The sequence below is a fragment of the Alternaria ventricosa genome, assembly GCF_023758065.1.
Source record: "Alternaria ventricosa strain BMP 2768 chromosome Unknown scaffold_2, whole genome shotgun sequence".
NCBI classification, from domain to species: domain Eukaryota; kingdom Fungi; phylum Ascomycota; class Dothideomycetes; order Pleosporales; family Pleosporaceae; genus Alternaria; species Alternaria ventricosa.
This window is the reverse complement of record NW_026055682.1, coordinates 907,842-928,053: the sequence shown is the minus strand read 5'-3', so window position 1 is coordinate 928,053 and position 20,212 is coordinate 907,842. Positions and strand designations below refer to the sequence as shown.

Below are 20,212 nucleotides of genomic sequence, written 5' to 3'. Positions count from 1 at the left end.
TGCTTGTCAGTCGCAGGTCGGAGGCGAAAGGGCGGGAATGTATGCGTACGCGGCCGGGGAGGGGTTGAGAAGGTCAACTGCGAGAACCTGGGATACTGTTAGTCCAGAGTCCTCATTGAGATAACTTTTGCGCAGGGCGAGGCGGCGAGAGGCTGCGAATTGAAGATGCTGTGGCAAACTCCGGGCATCTCGTGTGCCTGCTCAGAATCCTCTCGCGCGGCCCTCCAGACCCTCGGGAACTCGAACTCACCATTTTGACGATTTATGGAGAGTCTTTTGGTTTGGTTGATTGTCGTTGATGGCTTGTCGATGAATCGGGCGCGAAAGTCACGTAGTAGAAGGGGGGGTTGCTCGGAATTCTCAATCGACCATTGTGCACCAAGCGAGCTGCGCTAGTGGATCTTGGCGGCCCGTGCACACTCCAGAGGACTTCCATACCTTTTCACTTCCCCGGATCAACATAGTTTCACGATGCTTTGCAAAATTTTAGTCTTTTCTTGCACACTGCTGTTCTTTCATTGCACTACGGAACATTGGTGTTGTTGTGCTGCGTGTTGTCCAGTCTATGACGAAAGCTCGCCCCAGAGCGGCAAAATAAATGTCCACGTGAACTAAGCATAAGCAGACCGCCATTAGGGGTGGCTACAATTCATGATGCATTGTACAAAGAGTGTGTAAGAGTAGACGTATACACTACCTTCGACGCTATCCACTTGTTAAGATCAATACTATGTATTCTGCAATATGCGACGCACACTCAAGCCACCCGTGCGTGGACCTTGGCCGCTCATCCTCAAGTATAGTTAAGCAGCTAATTGCTGACAAACCCTTTCTTCAGGACCTTTTTTCAATTTACAACGTCGAAATGAAGTGAACAGGTGCAATTGGCCTGCATGCAGCTACCGTACCGTCAACCTTCCACCTCCGACTAGCAGAGTGCACCTCCAAAACCACAAGTAAACGGTCATGTCCCAATCGGACCGATTCCGGGTATGATGTATCCAAGCACACGACACAAAGGAGCTGCCCAAGGCAAAAGTTCGGGAGAGCTCTGACTGGTCAGAAGTCGTGCCGTCAAATCTGTGGAGCACTCTGCTTTTGACCAGGGATGTGAGAACAGCAATCGCAGACTTTCTGTGTGGTCATTTGGTCCAGCTGAGCTCGACTGAGCGCTAAAGTGCGAGGTATTGCCCCATTGCATCTGGGGTGACTTCCCTTTTACCCCACTTAGCGTCATTTCCAAGCTCTCGTCGTACGTCGTATAGCTGGAAGCTGCGACTACTATAAGTACGACGAGGAAACAACAAAGAGTGAAGAACAAGTAATTCATTCAATTCACTGAAAATCTGTGTCTTAATATGGCGGCACAACAAAAGAACACACAAGAGATAGAGAAGGCGAAGAAGCTCAACCATGTACCCTGGGATGAGGAGTACGAGAAGATGATCTCGGGCATGCTGTATGTATACACATTCTACTGTCTACGATCAGTTCAAACTACCTGAATGCAATATTTTCAAGAGGTCAACATCCACCCTATCAAAGAAAAAGACTAGAAATCATGAAGCCTACATCAACACCAGGTCTTCCCACTTACTCATTGTTATCCTAATGCAGTCTGCAAGCCTGTATAAGGTGCATCTGCTTCTATACCACAAACCCCTAACACAACTAGCTACAACGCCTTCACCCCCTCCCTAAACGCCGCCCGCTTCAAAGCCCGCGCCTTCGCCCACAAATACAACACCTGGTTCCCCGACCCCGCCACCACCGACTCAAGCAAAGGCTTCGACATCCTCGCCGCCGAACGCCTGAAGATGCTCAAACAGATCATCGGCCATGTAGCCGACGATGAGATCTTCATCGAACCCCCCTTCAACATCGACTACGGCTGCAACATTTCCCTAGGCAAACGTTTCTACGCAAACTTCAACCTGACTATTCTGGATTGCTCGCTCGTTACGATTGGGAATCGGTGCATGTTTGGGCCTAATGTGTCGATTTTTGCGGCGACGCATGAGACTGAGGTGCAGTCGCGAAGGGACAATATTGAGTATGGGAAGCCGGTTGTGATTGGTGATGATTGTTGGATTGGAGGTAATGTGGTTATTCTACCTGGAGTTACGATTGGCAGGGGAGTCACAGTAGGGGCTATGAGCGTGGTGACGAAGGATGTACCCGATTTCTGTGTCGTCATGGGACAGCCAGCGAAGGTGGTTAAGAAGGTGGCAGAGATTTCGGCGGAGGAGGGCGATGTTATGGCTTCTTAGCAGCTTGAGATCCGACAAAGGAAATACATCTTTCAACGAGCACAGCATCACTTAGGTTGAACGATAGAACTGTGAAGAGCGTGAGCTGTTGATTGTGTTCTATCCAAAGTGACACCCAACTCGCCCTGAAAGTTCAGTAAACTCGGCTCATCTATTCAAGAAGCTCTCGCTGCCGGGAGCATAGCCGCATGTAGACCCCGCCAAACCAAAGGAAAGAAGTGAAGAAAGTCAGCGCCGAAGCTAGACCGGAGCAAACATGTACAATAAAAGTATAAGAGCGTCGAAGCAGTATGAAGGGGTTCGAGGGGAAGGTCTATGCAGAGAGCACTACTCGCCAATCCGCGCTCCCGTCCTGAATATGCGTCCTATCCAACCGGACTTGGACCAGCACCAAACAGTTTGCCACCTTTTCCCAGAAGCGAAGAACTAGCAGTAGGTGAAGATATGAAGGATGTAAACGATGCGAGTCTGAGGACGGAAGTGCGATCACAAGAATGGTGGGATGTTGCGCGTCTATCCAGAGATGATGTAGCGTTCGATTTGGCCGAGAAGTCCGTGGCAGAATGCGGTCGGGGACGATGGCGGAAGTGTTGTAATAGCTTAAAGGATTGTGCAACCGCCGCTCTTGTCTTTGCTGGTCTTGACTTGCAGAGCGACGCGGGCGGCTTCAGTGAAGGCTTCGTTGACACCTCTGTTCTTCATGGCAGAACATTCTAAAGCGGTCAGATAACTGTCATGATTCCGAGAAGTAACTTGACTTACCCAAGTACCGGAGAGCCTTGATCTTCTCCGCGACGCGCAGACCCTCGTTGTAGTCGATGCAAGGCTTCTCGGGCTGCTGGTCATCGGCGTCGTCGTCCTCCTTCTTCCGCAGATCACACTTGAGTGCCACAAGAACGAGCTTAACGCCGGGGCAGTTTTCGGCTATTTCTCCGACCCATTTCGTTTCTACGTTCTCGAGCGAGTCCGGCGAGTCGACCTGTGCTGTGTAAGTTGCGAGCCAGATAGAATGGTGTCGGATGATTGTACCGAAAAGCAGAGCATGATCGCGTGCGTGTCATCGTAGCTCAATGATCGTAGCCTATCGAATTCTTCTTGTCCGGCAGTGTCCCATAAGCTGAGCTCAACGTGTGTGTTGTCGATGTAGATGTCTGTCGCACCATGTCAATCGTGTTTGTAGAACTTGCAGATAGGCGCACAAACCGTGTACATAGTTCTCTAGAGTAATTGTTAGCGATGTGTATAGATAGTGTGAGGCGCGCCCTTACCGAATACTGTGGGCTCGCTGAGAGGGCCTCATTAGCCTCGTTCGTATCTCAATACCAGGCACAATACTCACTATACTGTTGGAAAGTAGCTACCAGAAAGTCAGCAAGCTGCGGAGATGGCGCAATGGTGATGTTACATACCCTCTTGTGAAGACGTTAAGTAATGAGGTCTTGCCGCATGCACCGTCACCGCTGGAGGTACGTTAGCTTGTTCTGTCGCATCATGCCTCGGTCGCGCGAACAAAGAGGCATCCCCGCCCATAGCAGACGTACAGAAGCACCAGCTTGCGCTGCACAGACTTTGTTCCACCGCACATAGGCATCGTGAAGGTCGGAGGGAGAGTCGGCGATTGGGTCGTGTCGTCGGCTCAGGGACGAGAGGCGCGCGCGCGTTGGTGCAACAAAGGACGACGGTCGCGGTCGTGGCAGCGGATGTGGTGAGGACGAGAGCGAGAGTCGCACCGGAGACTGGTAACGGATGACGATAAGGATGTGTGAGGTAAGAGGGAAGCCGGGAGGGATCCAGATGCTGGGTTGGAGATGCAAGCGATGGATGGATGGAGTTGAAGATCCACACGTCGCTAAGACTAAGCCCGAAAGGTCGATTGGCACTGCTCACCTCCGCGACCACTCCACGGCTTTGACGCTATCCATTTGGCAACCAACACGGACGCGAGGCGATGTGTTTGCCGGCTGAGCCAAACAAATATTCGCCCAAAGTCATCTTAGAGAGCTGTCAAACTTATTAGTGTCCCTGGGGAAACGGCCGCGAGCAAGTGCCAGCGACAGAACCTCGGTGCACAACCAGCAAGGAAGAATTGATCGATGAGACTAAGAAGACGGCCAGGACCGTGAACCGAGTTAAGGGATCTGCTAGTGACGGCGAGTGGTTGAGAATGGATCTGGGATTCTGGGATAAGAATGCCCGGGGTCTGAGCCTTCTCCACAGCTGGAAGCCGGACCGAAAAAAGAAGGTCGCGAACTTAGCATATGCCGTCTAATGCCTCAGTCGCAGGCCTACTGCACGCCACTATACTCGAATATTGCACAGCCTCGTCCAGACTCTGTGCGACTTTGAGGCTTCATAACTGTTCGTGTTCACAACCGGAGATTTACTCAAATGTCGGAGTGTTATATTCATCATTGCGTCAGTGCGCCGGGAGATGAGATGGAGGAGCCGGGAAATGGCTTGGAGCCGATTGCTGTAGGAACCAAATCGATCGTAAGTACAGATCGTAATGACGTAGTTGTGCAATGTTGGTAGGAGATTCGAACGCGCAGCCTCAAGACCGCCTGATACATTCCTTCAGAGAGAATGGAGTGAATGTTGCGATGCATGTCAAGGATACTGCAGCTGGCTGCGTCTGGGAGCTTAGCCCCGCGAAAGTGGGGCTCTTCCGCAGGCACCTACCGCCGCCTCACGTAGGCAAACAAGTCGCGAGAGCTCCAGACAACACCACACCGCAAATACCTCGATCCACCGAATTAATAGCACAACGCACGCGTCTCACTCCAACTTGAGAATACGACTGCGATCCAACTAAACCATCACCCACGCCACAACCATGTCTGACGATGACGACTTCATGCAAGACTCCGGCGAGGAGGAGTAAGTCGCCATGACATCCTGGCAATATCCCGTCTAACAAGCTGTAGGTACGACTTCGAGTACGAGGACGACGATGACGAGCAAAGCGGCGATGTCGATATCGAGAACAAATACTACAATGCGAAGCAGCTAAAGGCCGACGACCCCGAGGCAGCCATAGACGAATTCCTGGGGATGCCCGCGCTAGAAGAAGAGAAGTCGGACTGGTAGGTAACATGCAGATCTGGGGGAACGAATGCGTGCTGACGGATGCGCAGGGGCTTCAAAGGACTCAAGCAGGCAATAAAGCTCGAGTTCAAGCTTGCCCGCTACGACAAGGTAGATATTGCCATCACCGAGTAAGACCTCTAGCTGACATGTACAGGCTGTCGAGCACTACAAAGAGCTTCTTACATACGTCAAGTCGGCCGTCACGCGCAATTACTCGGAGAAGTCCATCAACAACATGCTCGACTTTATAGAAAAGGCCGCAGAAGACGCCGACGCATATCGCTGCATGGAGAACTTTTACGCCCTGACCCTCGACATCTTCCAAAGCACCAACAACGAGCGGCTCTGGCTAAAGACAAATATCAAGCTCGCGAGGCTGTGGTTGGATAGGAAAGACTACCGTCAGCTTACGGAGAAGCTCCGGGAGTTGCACAAGGCCTGTCAGAGGGAGGATGGAACAGATGACCCGAGCAAAGGCACATATTCATTGGAGGTCTACTCGTTGGAAATTCTCATGTATGCAGAGACCCGGAACAACAAGCGGCTAAAGGTAAGGCCCATCCACATTGAGCTTTGCCTGCATTATCTCTAACATTATGATAGGCACTATACCAGCGAGCGCTCAAGGTCAAGTCTGCAGTTCCGCACCCCAAGATTATGGGCATCATCCGTGAATGTGGTGGCAAGATGCACATGAGCGAAGGCAAGTAGTATCGGCCGAAGACATCGAGTCAGTACTGACCAATTGCAGAGAACTGGAAAGGCGCGCAAAGTGACTTCTTCGAGAGTTTCAAGAATTACGATGAGGCTGGATCGCTCCAACGAATACAGGTCCTGAAGTACCTGGTTCTTGCGACCATGCTGTCGGGTTCAGACATCAATCCGTTTGATTCGCAGGAGACCAAGCCCTACCAGAACGACCCGCGCATCTCCACTATGACGGATCTAGTCAACGCCTATCAGCTAGAGGACATTCACGGCTATGAGAAGATCCTGCAGAACAACCAGGATCTGCTCCAAGATCCGTTCATCGCCGAGAACATTGACGAAGTTACGCGTAATGTGCGCACCAAGGCGGTCGTCAAGCTTGTCGCACCCTACACCCGCTTCACACTAGCCTTTATCTCGAAGCAGCTCAAGATCTCTCTTGCCGAAGTGCAGGAAATCGTAGGCTTCTTAATCGTTGACAAGCGGTTGCGCGGCAAGATCAACCAGCAGAACGGAACGGTGGAGATTGAGAGTAGCACAGACATGGACAGGGTGCAAGCGATGAAGGAGTGGAGCAGCGCCATCGGAGCCCTATGGCAGACGGTGCTGAACGAGGGCGATGGTTTCAAGTCGGACGAGAGCGGTTCGCAGTTCACGCCTGGTGGTGGCGGGCCTCAAAGCATGAGCGGCTGGAACTCAAGCTCGATGGGGGGCAAGTCTGGTCGAGGCAAAGGCAAGGGTCCAGGACGCCTCCCGGGGGTAGTGAGCAAAGGATGACTTGCAGCATCGGTCGCGCGCGGTCCACAAGACGACCTGTAACTGGGTTTCCGGGCAGGGCACGGAGAGTGGGAGTTGCACAGTACCGTCACCGAGGCGTTTCTGACCTGAAATAATTGAGACATGCGGTCAGGTTGCTCAAGAGGGAGATGTGGGTTGGTTCGTCGGGTAGCACCGGGCAAGAGTTCCCGTGCACATGAGCGGTAGGCGACTCAACATAGTAGGCGGGCGACGGACATGTTCGGTCACGCAATCGAGTGCAATTACCCACAGGTCAGCAGCGGTGCGAAGTCCTCTGTATGTAACATGGCCTCGTTTTCTCACGGCACCTAGCCAAGGTCCCGATTGCGCGGTCATGGCGGTAGCCTGCCGCCAACTAACGCCTCGCCATCTCGATGCCTATCGGCCGTGAATCGACTATCGATGTGACGCATGGTGATCTGAAGCTTCACTGCACTCGTACATAGACGCATCACAGGCGGGTTTCCCAGCCATGGCACTGCGCGCCGGGGAAGCGGGCACAGACGAGGAGAGGGGTTGCAAGCGAGCCTCTCAGCTAATGGCAGCGCCCACGCCGTGTCCGCCCTGACTCGCACGCGGCGTGGGATCGGTAACTTGACAAGAGTTTATCTCGGGTGTGCGGGCACTTGTTTTTTCTGTCGCAGAAGCGCCACCAGCCACGGAGCGGCAGAGCGAATCATGCCATGCAGGCGGCCACTGCAACAATACGCCAGAGGGTCGTCTTGGCATGTTGCTCGACGCCATGGGTGCCTCGATGCTGCTGTGTTGAGTGCACTCGACGACGTGATACAGCCTCTGCTCGTCGGCGCATGCAACGCCAGCCCTGGGCTTGCAATTGTTCCGGTTGGCGGCGCTGCTCGAGGGCTTGCTACGCCTGGCGAGAGGTCCCATGTCGTCATGCCTGCTGTCTCGTGACTCTGATTCTTCCGCGGCTCTTTGCTCGGCGATTCCATGTTTGATGTGACGGAGCATCAAGAGTGCACTTCAATCTCCAGATGCTAACCCATGAAGACTAGTGGGCGCGGAAATCGATATCACACCCCGGTGTTGGTGGGCAAGCCTAGCCAGGTCGTCTTGGAGCATGTAGCAGGCCTCTGTCGAGCATCTCATAGTACTTGCTTTTGCGCGATGCTCCCTGGCGCTGATTATGTGGAGTGGCATTCCTCTTGTACGCCCTCGCGCCCTGCCATGTCTCCCCTCGCAGGTATCCGGTGCAACTGAAATTGGCCGTTTCAGAGCGGCTGGACCAGAGTGTTGCAGACTGTTTTGGTGCCTGGCAGCTTCAATTGCACTGGCACGCGCGAAGATCCCCTCCTGTCTCTCCCATATATTGGCGTGTGCCCCTGGACGCCCGTGAGTATCACAGCAACGACCACAGCCTCCAGCCCTCCGCCGCCGGCCTCTGCACCTACTAAAGACGCTGCTGCCCTCGCCAGCAGCCCGCCGGCGAATTGTTGCTGAGATCGTTTGCGCATTGCCGAATCTGTCGTGGAATCCTTCCATCCAATTACTAGCCACTGAGGCCAGTCACGCCCACGGCCATCCAGGAGCCAACGGAGCGCACACGGCGGGGAACGGACGGTGCCGGCAATCTACACACAATCGCACACACACTCCCAAACACGCATAATAGCAGGACGAGATGAGCAGACAGTCGGTGTTGACGGGCTACCACCCTCACAGCCAGCATCACCCGCATGCACACCTACACCAGGGCCACTATGGAGTTCCGGCTCAGAACCACTACCAAGGTGGCCTAGCGTTTGCTATCCGCGCGCCGGTCCTTGCTCCCGGGAGCTATAATCATCACACTGGCCACCATCACCCAGGCCACCAGCATCGCAACCCCCACCTCAACATGGCCGCGTATCCCTCCGACGACGAATATGCCCACCTGCAGAAGCTGTCGAGCGAGTACGAGCCCGAAGCCACTGTGAGTTGAACTGCGACAATATTCGCCCAAGCGCGCTGACCGCCCAAGGGCCCACTGGTGAGCGAACGCCAAAGCAGCGCTGCCATCACGACGCAATATGCCACCGCAGATCCCGTCTTCCAGGTCAAGACCGCTGCGTTGCCCGCCAAATATGCCTACTTCCGCACATGCCGTGGCGATGGCCACTGTGGATGGCGGGGTGAGTGCCCATCGCTTTCCTAGTGCTGCTTGCCCGTGCTAACAAGAACAGCAATCGCCTTCACCTACTTTGAGGCCTTGCTGCATGTGGGCGACGTGAGCAAGCTGGACCATGAAAAAGGCCGCCTCAACTCGCTGGGCAACTTGCTCTCAAATATCGGCTACTCGCGCGATATTTGGATTGACTTTGCCGAAGAGGCGTTCGAGCTCATGAACAGGCTCGCCGAATCGCTGCGCGCTATGAATGGCCAAGCCGATAGCATTCTACTGCGTACTTTCAACGACCCGGGCGAGTCCATGGCAATCATCACCTACGTCAAGGTTTGTATCCTACATCTCTCATAATTCGAATCGCTAATTCCCCCTCCAGCTCCTAGCCAGTGCATGGGTGCAGACGCACGCAGATGATTTCATGCATTTTGTAGACAACGGCGACGTCAAAACATACTGTTCCAACTTCATCGAACCCACTCAGTGCGAAGCCGACAACGTTGGTATTGCCGCCCTCGCCGAAGCGCTGATCAAGCCTGCTGGGTTTGGTCTCGAAGTATGGTATCTGGACCGCTCACCAGGCGAAGAGATCAACCGCAGCTTCTACTCAGAACCAACAGACGCCCACCATCGCCCCATCCCCGGTGCGCCCATGTTAAGACTGCTTTACAGGCCGTAAGTACACCTTGCATGGCACTATCTTTCGTCTACTAATTCTACCCAGTGGCCACTACGACATCCTATACAAGGCTGGAGACATACCACAAGTCCAGCACCAGCCTGTTCCCCAACAGCAACCACTTCATGTTGCCCTAGCCAACTACACTGACGAATTCATACCGACCGCTACAAATGTCGGCGACGTCATGAACATGATCCCGGGAATGTACCCCTCTGGTGTCGGTCTAGGCCAGCGATGGCCTTCACTTTCGTACGACTTCAGCCCCAGTCCCACATCTCATCCTCAGGTTACGCCTGTCCAGCCATACGCCCCGACGCCGACGCCTGTAACGCCGGTTAGCACTTCCCACTTGGACTTTGTTACACCACTCCATTCTAGCAACGCAAGCCAGTACAACCCGCCGAGCCACCACAGCATACATCTCGACCAACCTCCTGTGACACTCCCCATACACCCCCCACCGCCACCTGTGAGCATCGACCGAGGAGCTCCCATGGGCGTTGAGAGAGGCGGTCCTTTCCGGCCTTCAATGTACGAGTTGGAACCAGGGTTTGGCTCTTCGATGCAAGTCCAGCCGTTTCAAACGTCCATCTTTCGCAAGTGAGTATCGGCCCGATAATGCCTGTTGACCTAGACTGACGTGCACGAGTTCCCACTTCAACACTGCGCATTTCATGAATCCCGACTTTGAACCCGAGCAATGGTGTCCGGACGGCGAGTACTCCATAGGGAGTAAAGGTCGCCACAAGTCCCACTCATCCTGAACACTTTCCTACGCCCGAACTCGATCCCCGCGCTCCACTGGTGGCCCTTTCCCGATATCTTAGCGACTACTAGCGTGGCGTTCATCGAGCTTGCTCTACTTTCTCGGCATCTTGCATCATCCTTCCACGGCCTCAGCACACTTACGACGAATGACGACCGATACCATATTTAACCTGTTTCGGAATATCACCAAGTACCTCTACACATGCAAAAGCGACGGTACTCACAGTGCCTACATTCGGGCTATATGGCCACACGCAGATGCTTCCAATCTAGCATCCATCCACGATCTATTTCCATCAAGCGAGGGCGGAGTACTGTACCTTCTTTCTTCCTTACAAGCCAAACCCGCAAGGATCTACGACCGTGACGAATACCAAAGACTATCTGCCTCAGGGTGATCGACTTTAGAGTTGAACATCTTTATTGGTTTCTGTCTGTTCTCTTCTCCCATGGCATTATTAGCGATCACTGATCACCTTCGACATATTTTAACCATACACCTTCTCTCAGTTTAATACAAACACTATTCGGTATGCGCGGTCTTCCCATGACTGTGATTGCCGCGCCCCACTACACTGGAAAACCCATGATCGCGGCACAGAACCCGTCTGCGTCTGCCCCTCAATCCCTTGGCCTGAACGAACTGTTGCAAGCCCCCACGAATACCTTCGTTGAGAAACCTACAACTTCAGGATGTACCTCGGCCTGCGTGCGATCAGGATATGGCAAGCTCAGGCTGCAGGAACCCATGTCCCAGAAGCTACACACAGTAGCCATGGCCAAGGACAAGGTACCTCTATCACTTTGCAGATGGCTTTGTCGCTGCTGGCATCACAATGGACAAGGAGGACCGTTAAAAAACAAACCAATATAAACCCAGGTATCCCACTTACCGAACATGACGACGTGATGGATATGTGACTCCACTATGACATGGACCCTGAACAAGGAAGCCCACCCTGCGTGCCGCAGAAGCAATTCGCATAGCAGGAAGAGATCCGAGGCCATGCAACCTCATCACACTATAGTGTATCCCGCCAGTCTGGCTCTTTGCAACGCTCAACCCCGTCGTCGGCGAACAAATCTCAAACCATTCCTTCCCAATCCCAAGCCAATATACCGAATCATTATTCCCAACAAGATCCAGCCCCCACGTTGCATCTCTCACGCCTCGGCACGCATAAGATCGGCGGGTGGAAAATTATCTCCACTCCCTTTTCTCCTGCCCCCAATCCATCGGACGATCATGCCCTACACTGCAGTACTCTGATCCTTTGCATGTTATAAACGGTCTAAACGCCCGTCTCCGCGTCCACCCATCCCATTCCCATCGCAGCAAGATCGAACCATTATGCATGTGCTCGCAGGGATCGCGCAACGCGCGTTGCCCCATACGCGACTAGCCTGGTATAACTTGTGTGTGTGACGTTGATTACTCATACAAGTACAGTTTTGCTTTTTCGGGGAGATGGGAGAAGCGAGGCAGAGAGAGTCTCTAGAAAGTTCAATGGAGGGGGAGTGAGTGAAGCTAACAAAAGGTGCAGAGAAGAGTCATGTTTACGATCTCGGAAGCGAGTGGCGGGGGTTCAATGCAAGATACGCGGTTCGCTGGATGAAGCGAGTAGGTGAGGCAGGGGTTTTTGTAATATTGAACTCGTTCTATTGTCTATGTGTGTGCGTGTGTGGTGTACAGCATTTAACAGTACAGGGGCAGCGAGCATATGGGAAGCACATAGCGCTATTCGTTCACCGTCTTTTCTGTACGCCTTTTCCCCACCACCGGGGAAGAAAGTGTGTGTGTGTGTTCGTTGAAACAAACAGGATTGCGTTGGCGGCATCTTGGAACGGCTGTTCGCAGGATCGGTGGGAGGGTGGGTAGTAGTTCGATAGTCGGCTGGTTTGGCCCTTGCGAGTCAGGTGTGCAGCAGGAACCACGCTCCACACTATAGCGGGACGGCTGGTATAGGGCCCGCGCGAGGTCACACATTATGCGAGTATACTCACACCGCTCGAGACATGCCTTGACTCTTGCTCTGTTTCGTCGACGGAGAAAAGTGAAGCTTGCGGCTCACGCACAGCGAAAGGCGAGGTTTTGCAATTGCCGGCCGGATGATGAGGTCGTGTCTCACGGCAGCCAACTACATTGCCTCCACCTTTCATCCAAAGGCTGCTCATTAACAGAGAGAGGTCCGTGGAATGAAGCATGAACCTGCGGCGTAAGCCGAACAGTAGCACAGCAGGACGGGTTGAAGAGCTGCGTGATCGAAAACCGGCCGCAGCCTCTGAACTTGGCTTTTCGTCCCGCGGTGCAGCTGACGTTGATCCAAGCGTGACATTGAAGACACGGCGTCGTGCTTGCGCAGTACAATCATGTTCGTCAATAGTAGCACAATTGCGAAGAGGAAACCTGCACGGGCTACCCCGCTCCGTGTGATGACGGCTTGAAGAGGGCTTGGCTAGGTGTTCAAGAACTTTGACCTGGGCGTGTTTGTGGTTTTCGCGATACAGTAGCAAGTCCGTGGATACGAATATTCGTCTTGGTGGTCTGAGATGAGCAGTCTCGGAGTTCACCGGCTGGGAAACGTAGGCGAAGGATATCAATGCCGCGGTTTTCCGATGTGGTGTTTCGGACTCTTGCCATGTCGTGATGTACCTGCTAGGCGATGAAGACACTAGACGCGTAAACGTACTACATATCGAAGTCTAGTGCTGCGCTTGTACCAAGACTGCGGGCGCAAGCATGTGCAGCATCTATTCCATTCTATGCCGCAGGAGCCGCCTTATCGCGAGGGACCTTTGTCGGTATCGTGGCCTTGTACGCAGTCCCGCTATCGTCGGTGCTCAGGACTCGTCAGCTGCATCGGTATCATCCGATTCAGACCCGGAAGTGGCGTCTGTGCCGTCGTTCATCTCCACATCCCCGTTGGTCTGCTTGCGAGTTGCGCCGTTAGCACCCATTCTCCTCTTCGCTTGTGCTTTGGTGCGTTCGGCCCTCTTCTTTTCTTGGCCCTTGAAGTAGTCGTTCTCCTCGCGCAGTTCTGAAAGTTGCGAGAATGTAACTTTTTGGATGCGTTGCAGACTTGCAAGCTGCTTCTTCAACTCCTTTACCTCGGCTTGCTGAGCGTTGCCTGAGGGATCAGAAGCAGTGACACTACCTTCGTCCAGCGCCATGAAGTCGGCTGTCGAGGCTGAAGCGCCCTTGGGCTGAGCAGCCCACGAGTCCAGCTCTGCTAAGCTCTCCTCCAACATACTGGCGGGGAAACTGGAGTGCGTAAGAGCTTCCTCGAAGGCGCTTCTTCCCGCAGATCTCTTCTCAGTGGCAGAAACGTGGGTGCTGCGCAGCCGACCCGTCAGCTGCAGGTTCAAGGTATAGTTTGGCGGAATCAGGCCATTTGTGCTGCTCGTCAGCCCTGCATCTTGTTTCGGCTTGACAATAGCCTGGATCTTAAAAGTCGGTTCCGGTGCGTTGGGAAAGCCAGTCGGCGGGAGGAATCGAAGGTTTGAGACAGGACCAGGAAGATTGGCAGGGGTAGAAAGATAGTTGGACTTTGCAGTATCCCAGAGCGCTATCTTGCCGCTGGCATGGCCCGAGATGATTGTTGTGCCGTCCCAGCTAAGGCTCAGACAGAGGGCCCCGCCGAGCTTCTGCGACTCTGCATTGAACCGGCTCTTCGGCGGCGGCTGAATTGGCCGGTGAGACGAGGCACTATCTCGAAGGACGTCTGTTGAAGTAGTCTTCTGGACGTCATCGTAGAAGTCGATGGTTTGTAAGCTGCCGTCAGCGTACGCCACATAGAATGCCCGGTCCGCAGGATCAAGAGTGACTGCAGTCGGTATCTCAGGCAGCAGATATGTCCGCAGAGCTTGCCCATTGTGGTAGTCCCATACTATAGCAGACTTGTCTTCTGATATTGACACGGCGATGTTGGCAGTGCTCGAGCTGTGCCCGCAAGCGATAGACGATATGGGACCGCGGTGGGTGGAGAGGGTTTGGAACGGCGAACGCGAGGCGTCGGGAGAGAATGATAGTATCGTGGGGAGCGCCCACACGTGAATCATGGCATCCGAGGAGCCTGAGAGGAAGAAGTTGGAAGACGGGTCGACAACAATACTCGTGATTGGCTGGAGATGGGACGTGGACGTGGAGACAAGACGGCCTGAGCAGACCTGAGATATGTATTAGAGAAGTTGCACACTACACCTAGCATTCCAAACTCATGACTGACCTCCCAAGCTAATATGCGCCCGCTCTCAGTCCCCAGCAAGAGCACGCTGTCCTGCGCCGCGAGCGCGATGCTGTGTATCCTCTCTGGGAAGGGCACGAGGGCCTCCTGATTGCCCTTTTCTCTGCTGTAGACATGGACGATCGCCTTCTCCGACTGCGCAGCGAAGATATGTGAGGCGCTCACAGCTATGCCATTTGGCGCAGACGCGCTCTTCTTGAGAGCCTGTCTTTGGGCAACGAGTGGCTGGAACTCGTGGACGAAAATACCCGCATCTTTGGTGACGCCCGTGTTCGGCTTAGTCGATGCCGATATGGCGGCGACGAATTGTTCGGTAAGCATGGCCGGACGTAGTTGCGGAAGATCGTTGTCGCAAGTCGAAAGTTGCAGCTCTAGAAACTTTTTGGTGGAGCATCCGAAGACTGAGGGTCTGTGCACCTAGCCGCGGCATCGTCCCAATCGGGCAACTTGTCGAAAGCCGTCGATTGCGTGTGTCTAGATAATTACCACGGCTGTCTGAACCTACTCGTCACATCGGTAGTAGCTCTGAACACCACACCCGTGCAAGAGATGCAGCGCTCTATATCGGAATTTTTCTGCACATTTCTCTGCATAAGTCAAATTCCCCGATGCACTCCTTCAATGAGTTGAGCGACGCGTTGCACCTGCGGGGCCGTTTCGCTGCTGCGTTGGCAATGCCTCCATCCCGCCAATGCCCTGCGTCGCCATCTGCTATCACGAGGCCGAGACAACGCCCAAAAAAGCCCTCAAAGCTACCCCGCGTACGATCAGGCTAACTTCTTAGCCACATGTAAGGGCTTACATAGGGCTGTTCAGCCGCTCACCAAGTGGATTCTGCTGCGTCAGCTCGTCGCTTTCTCGTAACATCACGACTTATGGAGTAAGGTGAACCTTCGTGCGGAGCTGAACCTTGCTCATATTGGCGCTGGTTCGATTAGCATGTGTGATGTGATGCGATGCGAGTGTATATATGCACACAGCTTACGAATGATGGATCCTCCCCTAGATACGACCACGGGTAGGCCGACAAAGAACTACCCCGCGTGAACCCATCGCCAATCTAGATCCCCACACGGACGTCTCAAAGAACAACCACGAAGGCTAATGCATTGCTCGGCCCATCCGTTAGGTATCGCCGTTTGCCCAGTAATGACTGGATGCCTGGAGCAAGCTGGCACGAGGTCCATCGGTGTACTCTCGCCTATTACAACTGTATGTGGCTACGATCTGGAGGATTTTCGGACATGGTCCTCAAACAAGCTTCGTGGCGGCCCAGAATTCAGCACTGCCTGTGAAAGGCACAGTAGTGCGCAGCCCCGCGCAGCTATCAGCCTTGACTTCACACTCCAGACCTTTGTAAAGTACCCTATATCAAGAAGCACTGCTCCAGTACTGAAGTACGCGATCATATATAACCTGTCTCATTCCTGCAGTCTTTGGGCTTTCTGAAGCATTACAGGTATTGACCCAATATGTCTCTCGCGGAATTGACAAGCAAGTCATATGGTATGTACACCTTCCTTTGCTCTTAGAAAGATTGAAAGTGTTCTTCACTTCATCTGCATGAATTGCATCTGAAAGGCTCCCTGGACGTCTGGTCAGTATATGTCGTTACTAACTATTCGATACTTGCAGACTACATCGTTGTTGGAGGTGGCACCGCGGGCTTGGTCATCGCAGCTCGTCTCACAGAGGACCCCAATGTTTCTGTAGCTATTCTCGAAGCTGGCGGCAATGGACTGAACGACCTCTTGATCGATGCGCCGAACATGTTCACACAGCTCTGGGGCAAACCACAATATGATTGGGATTACAAGACTGTCCCTCAGGTAAGTACATAATGTGCCGCAATTGGCTCCATCTTACAATCTGGCAGGAGGGAACAGTCGGTCGGGTGCACGGCTGGGCACGAGGCAAAGTCCTCGGTGGAAGCTCGGCTATCAATTACAACATGTTCAGTATGGCCTCCAAGCAAGATCTGGACAACTGGGCAGAGTTGGGCAACAAAGGCTGGTCCTTTGACGATATGAAGGCCTACTACAAGAAGTTCGAAACGTATCACCCAGCATCAGAGACCTTCGGAAAGGGCATCGACAACAAATACCTCGACAAATCACTTCGTGGAACCACTGGGCCAATTCATATCAGCTTCCCAGAAACAGATGTAACCTGGGGTCAGGACGTTTGGCCGAAGACTGTAGTAAACGCTGGATACTCACCCGCGAAGGACCCTCGTACCGGTTCGGCGATTGGCGGCTTCAATCAGCTCAACACTATTGACCCCAAGCACAACAGACGAAGTTATGCTGCAAGAGACTACTATGAGCCCAACGCGGACAGGTCAAACCTGACTCTGGTCACCCATGCGCTGGTCTCTAAAATCGAGCTTGACAAGACCGCCGAGAGCGTCAAGGCCACCGGTGTTCAATTCACCGTTGATGGCACTACGCACACAATGAAGGCGAGCAAAGAGGTCATAGTCTGCGGCGGGGTTGTCAACTCTCCCCAGATTCTAGAACTCTCCGGAATCGGGTCATCTACTGTACTTGAGAAGGCTGGTATCGACGTCCTCGTTGATCTTCCAGGCGTTGGGGAGAATTTGTCCGATCATACAGCCACTGGCCTCGTGCTGGTAAGTGTATATGTTGCTTTGCTTGATTCCATACACTGACCTTCTCCAGGGTGTGAAAGATGAATACCCAACCGCCGAAGCTCTCGTCCAGAACCCAGCTGTCATGCAGCAAGCCCTAGAAGCATATATTACCCACAAAGCCGGTCCATTTGCAGGAGCGCCCACAACAACAGGCTTCGCCTCTCTTGCAAAGATTGAACCCGACTTTCCAAACGCAGAGTCGCACATCCAATCTCTCCTCGAAGACTTCCGCAGTAAGCATCCCGATGCCGATCCTGCAGGTCGGGATCCCCTCCTCGGTCGCCAGCTCCTCGATCCCAAAGAAGCAGTTTGTCAAATCGTCATGCTACCCACAGGCGCGCAGATGCAAAACCCAGAGTCAGCTGCCAAATTATTTCCATCCGTGGAAGAGGGTATGTGGTGCACAATTGGCGTATGCAGCACGCGCTCTCTGTCCCGTGGTACCATTCACATTAACAGCTCCGACCCAACTGCGCATCCTATAATCGACCCAGCGTATTTCTCTCATCCCCTCGATCTCGACATGATGGCCCGAGCGCTCCTTCATTGCATCTCTTTCACATCCGTAGAGCCGCTTGCCTCAACCCTCCGCCGAGACACCGATGGCAATCTCATCACGTCTAAAACCGCCGGCCCAGTGCCGAAAACACTGAAAGAAGCCAAGACCTTTGTGCAGAATAGTACGGTGACGGAGTACCATCCCGTTGGTACTTGTGCCATGTTGCCGAAGGAGAAAGGCGGTGTTGTAGATGCGGAGCTAAAAGTTCACGGCGTCGAGGGACTGAGGGTGGTGGATGCTAGTATCTTCCCGACCCATGTACAAGGAAATATTGTCAGCTTGGTGTATGCTGTTGCGGAGAAGGCGGCGGATTTGATCAAGGGTGTGGATGGCATGGATGTTGTGGAAAGGATAGACAGTCTGCGCGTTGACTAAACATGGAAGTTCATTGCAATTTTGAGGAAATGCAATTGATTCCCACGATAAGAAAGAAGCAGCAGCATCCTAAGGTATGCCAGTTGACTTAACTCATTGCGCGCCTAAACTAGGCTCAATGTACATAGTGTCCGTGTTAGTACTTGCAGGACTGGTGAACGCCAAAACGCACAGGTAAGAGAGAAACCACTTTATCGAGAATTACATCGACAACAACCTCCTGAATTGTGGTATCGGCCTCTTGCACTAGGCAGATACATTATCGCAAACACGGCAACCAAAACATGGTTTTCGCAGCACGATCGTCGCAATGACGTAGCGCCTAATCTTACAACCGCTCCTGCGTAAGTCCAAGCGCTCCTTTGAACTTGCCCAATCCGATTCGGCAGGAACACTGCAACTTGAAACCTGCTTTGTCGTTTCTTGTTGCAAGACGCGAGAGATTACGGTAGTCGTCGATCTATAAACAATTTCGATTCTTCACTCACTTTCTCGTCTTTCCGGAAAATTTACTTCAACCTTCACTCTCGACGGAATCTCTTAACAACCATCTCCGGTTTGACGACTTATTTCCTCTCGAGTCCAGAATATCCAAATAACAACCACCACATCACGAACGAAAATGTCAACACGCAAATCCAGCCGCGCAACCAAAGCGGTGAAATACACCTCCGCATCTGAAGGCTCGGATTTCGAGGACAAGAAGCGAAAGCCCAGAAAGACTTCCACTGCTACCCCCAAAAAACCTGGACCCACAAAAAGGACAAAAGCAGCACCAAACGCGACCACCGTATCAGGAAAGAAGGCCCCCATGAACCCCAAGCGCACCGCCGAATCCGACAACGACGACGACGACGTTTCCACCACCGAAACCGCCCCCAAACCCAAGCGCCAAAAGAAAGACCCCGAGACCCTCGCCCAGGAAGCTCGCGAGAAGCAAGCCAAAGCCGACAAAGCGCTTTACAAGCAGAACTGGCAGGACTGGCTCGCATCCCACACCGTCGAAGGCGAGATGCTAGAGGAGGAACCCGACAAGGAAGAGGCCATCACGCAGACCGATGCGCTGAAGCAATATGGGCTCAAGAAAGAGGAACTAATGTCTTTGCCGCGGTACGAGAAGAAGAACCCGTTGTACGGCGGGACGATGAAGTTGTTCCTCGAGGAGAACGTGAAAGAGTTGGGGTTCAGGAAACTGGCGATCTTGGAGGGAGTGGAGGGGGGTGGTGAGGAAGTGGTTAGGAGGGGAATGGAGATTTGGGAAGCAGAGTGAGTTTGACTGTGAGATATTTGATAGAGAGGATGTGGCTAACAGGACCTCTTAGGCATAAATACGATCCTGAGTCTGAGAATGAAGAGAAGCCAATGAAGCCAGTGAAGAACGACAAGTCCGCGCCGACAAAAGAGAAGAAAGACACCTCAGCCAAACCCGAGAAAACGAAGAAGGAAGCACCAACCAAAGAAAAAACACTCAAACAGAAATGGTCCGCATACATATCCGCACACACCATCGCCACTGACGATAACCTCACCGAAGAGCCATCCGACGTCATCAACCAAACAGAGTGCAAGAACAAGTACAGTCTCACGCCTCAGGACCTAGCTTGTCTGCCGTTCTTCCCCAAGAAGAACCCTGTGTACGGGAAGATTATGAAGTTGTTTGAAGAGAGCGAGGTGAAGAAGTTGGCGTATGTGAAGACTGCTGTTCTGGCTGGGGTGGAGGATGATGGTGAGGATGATGAGGCGTTGGTGAAGGAGGGGCAGAAGATTTTTGAGGAGCAGCGAGAGGGCGAAGAAGATGACGAAGAGTAGGGGTTGATTGGTACGCGGTCACGACTGATGTCGTCTGCAGCGACATGCAACAGCAGTATTCGTGAATTTACGAGATTACCATCCTGAATTTTCTCTTTGCATACGCTTTTACTACCCTAACTCCAGTCTCACCCACT

At 53.1% G+C, this 20,212-nt stretch overlaps 7 protein-coding genes across 7 annotated transcripts; 5 read left to right on the top strand and 2 right to left on the bottom strand.

Annotated features, from left to right (window-relative positions):
* Positions 1 to 1,358: 1,358 nt before the first annotated feature.
* Positions 1,359 to 2,270, top strand: J4E93_001310 (uncharacterized protein; the record flags this gene model as incomplete). The annotated part of the gene is made up of 2 exons (XM_049339262.1): positions 1,359 to 1,459; positions 1,676 to 2,270. 2 exons carry the CDS (start codon positions 1,359 to 1,361, stop codon positions 2,268 to 2,270), a joined length of 696 nt encoding a protein of 231 aa, XP_049203219.1.
* A 600-nt stretch (positions 2,271 to 2,870) lies between these two features.
* J4E93_001309 (uncharacterized protein) lies at positions 2,871 to 3,861 on the bottom strand (the record flags this gene model as incomplete). Its single annotated transcript, XM_049339261.1, has 8 exons — positions 2,871 to 2,983; positions 3,033 to 3,249; positions 3,300 to 3,421; positions 3,474 to 3,488; positions 3,539 to 3,555; positions 3,610 to 3,627; positions 3,680 to 3,730; positions 3,812 to 3,861. 8 exons carry the CDS (start codon positions 3,859 to 3,861, stop codon positions 2,871 to 2,873), a joined length of 603 nt encoding a protein of 200 aa, XP_049203218.1.
* A 1,242-nt stretch (positions 3,862 to 5,103) lies between these two features.
* J4E93_001308 (uncharacterized protein) lies at positions 5,104 to 6,842 on the top strand (the record flags this gene model as incomplete). The annotated part of the gene is made up of 6 exons (XM_049339260.1): positions 5,104 to 5,147; positions 5,195 to 5,353; positions 5,405 to 5,465; positions 5,512 to 5,907; positions 5,961 to 6,060; positions 6,109 to 6,842. 6 exons carry the CDS (start codon positions 5,104 to 5,106, stop codon positions 6,840 to 6,842), a joined length of 1,494 nt encoding a protein of 497 aa, XP_049203217.1.
* Positions 6,843 to 8,721: 1,879 nt separating this feature from the next.
* J4E93_001307 (uncharacterized protein) lies at positions 8,722 to 10,431 on the top strand (the record flags this gene model as incomplete). The annotated part of the gene is made up of 6 exons (XM_049339259.1): positions 8,722 to 8,796; positions 8,845 to 8,995; positions 9,047 to 9,315; positions 9,365 to 9,660; positions 9,710 to 10,267; positions 10,317 to 10,431. The coding sequence occupies 6 exons, from the start codon at positions 8,722 to 8,724 to the stop codon at positions 10,429 to 10,431; spliced, it is 1,464 nt and encodes a 487-aa protein (XP_049203216.1).
* Positions 10,432 to 13,276: 2,845 nt separating this feature from the next.
* J4E93_001306 (uncharacterized protein) lies at positions 13,277 to 15,000 on the bottom strand (the record flags this gene model as incomplete). The annotated part of the gene is made up of 2 exons (XM_049339258.1): positions 13,277 to 14,602; positions 14,662 to 15,000. 2 exons carry the CDS (start codon positions 14,998 to 15,000, stop codon positions 13,277 to 13,279), a joined length of 1,665 nt encoding a protein of 554 aa, XP_049203215.1.
* Positions 15,001 to 16,151: 1,151 nt separating this feature from the next.
* J4E93_001305 (uncharacterized protein) lies at positions 16,152 to 18,266 on the top strand (the record flags this gene model as incomplete). Its single annotated transcript, XM_049339257.1, has 4 exons — positions 16,152 to 16,185; positions 16,315 to 16,508; positions 16,556 to 17,311; positions 17,361 to 18,266. The coding sequence occupies 4 exons, from the start codon at positions 16,152 to 16,154 to the stop codon at positions 18,264 to 18,266; spliced, it is 1,890 nt and encodes a 629-aa protein (XP_049203214.1).
* Positions 18,267 to 18,888: 622 nt separating this feature from the next.
* On the top strand, positions 18,889 to 20,075 carry J4E93_001304 (uncharacterized protein; the record flags this gene model as incomplete). Its single annotated transcript, XM_049339256.1, has 2 exons — positions 18,889 to 19,532; positions 19,589 to 20,075. The coding sequence occupies 2 exons, from the start codon at positions 18,889 to 18,891 to the stop codon at positions 20,073 to 20,075; spliced, it is 1,131 nt and encodes a 376-aa protein (XP_049203213.1).
* Between the last annotated feature and the right edge of the window lie 137 nt (positions 20,076 to 20,212).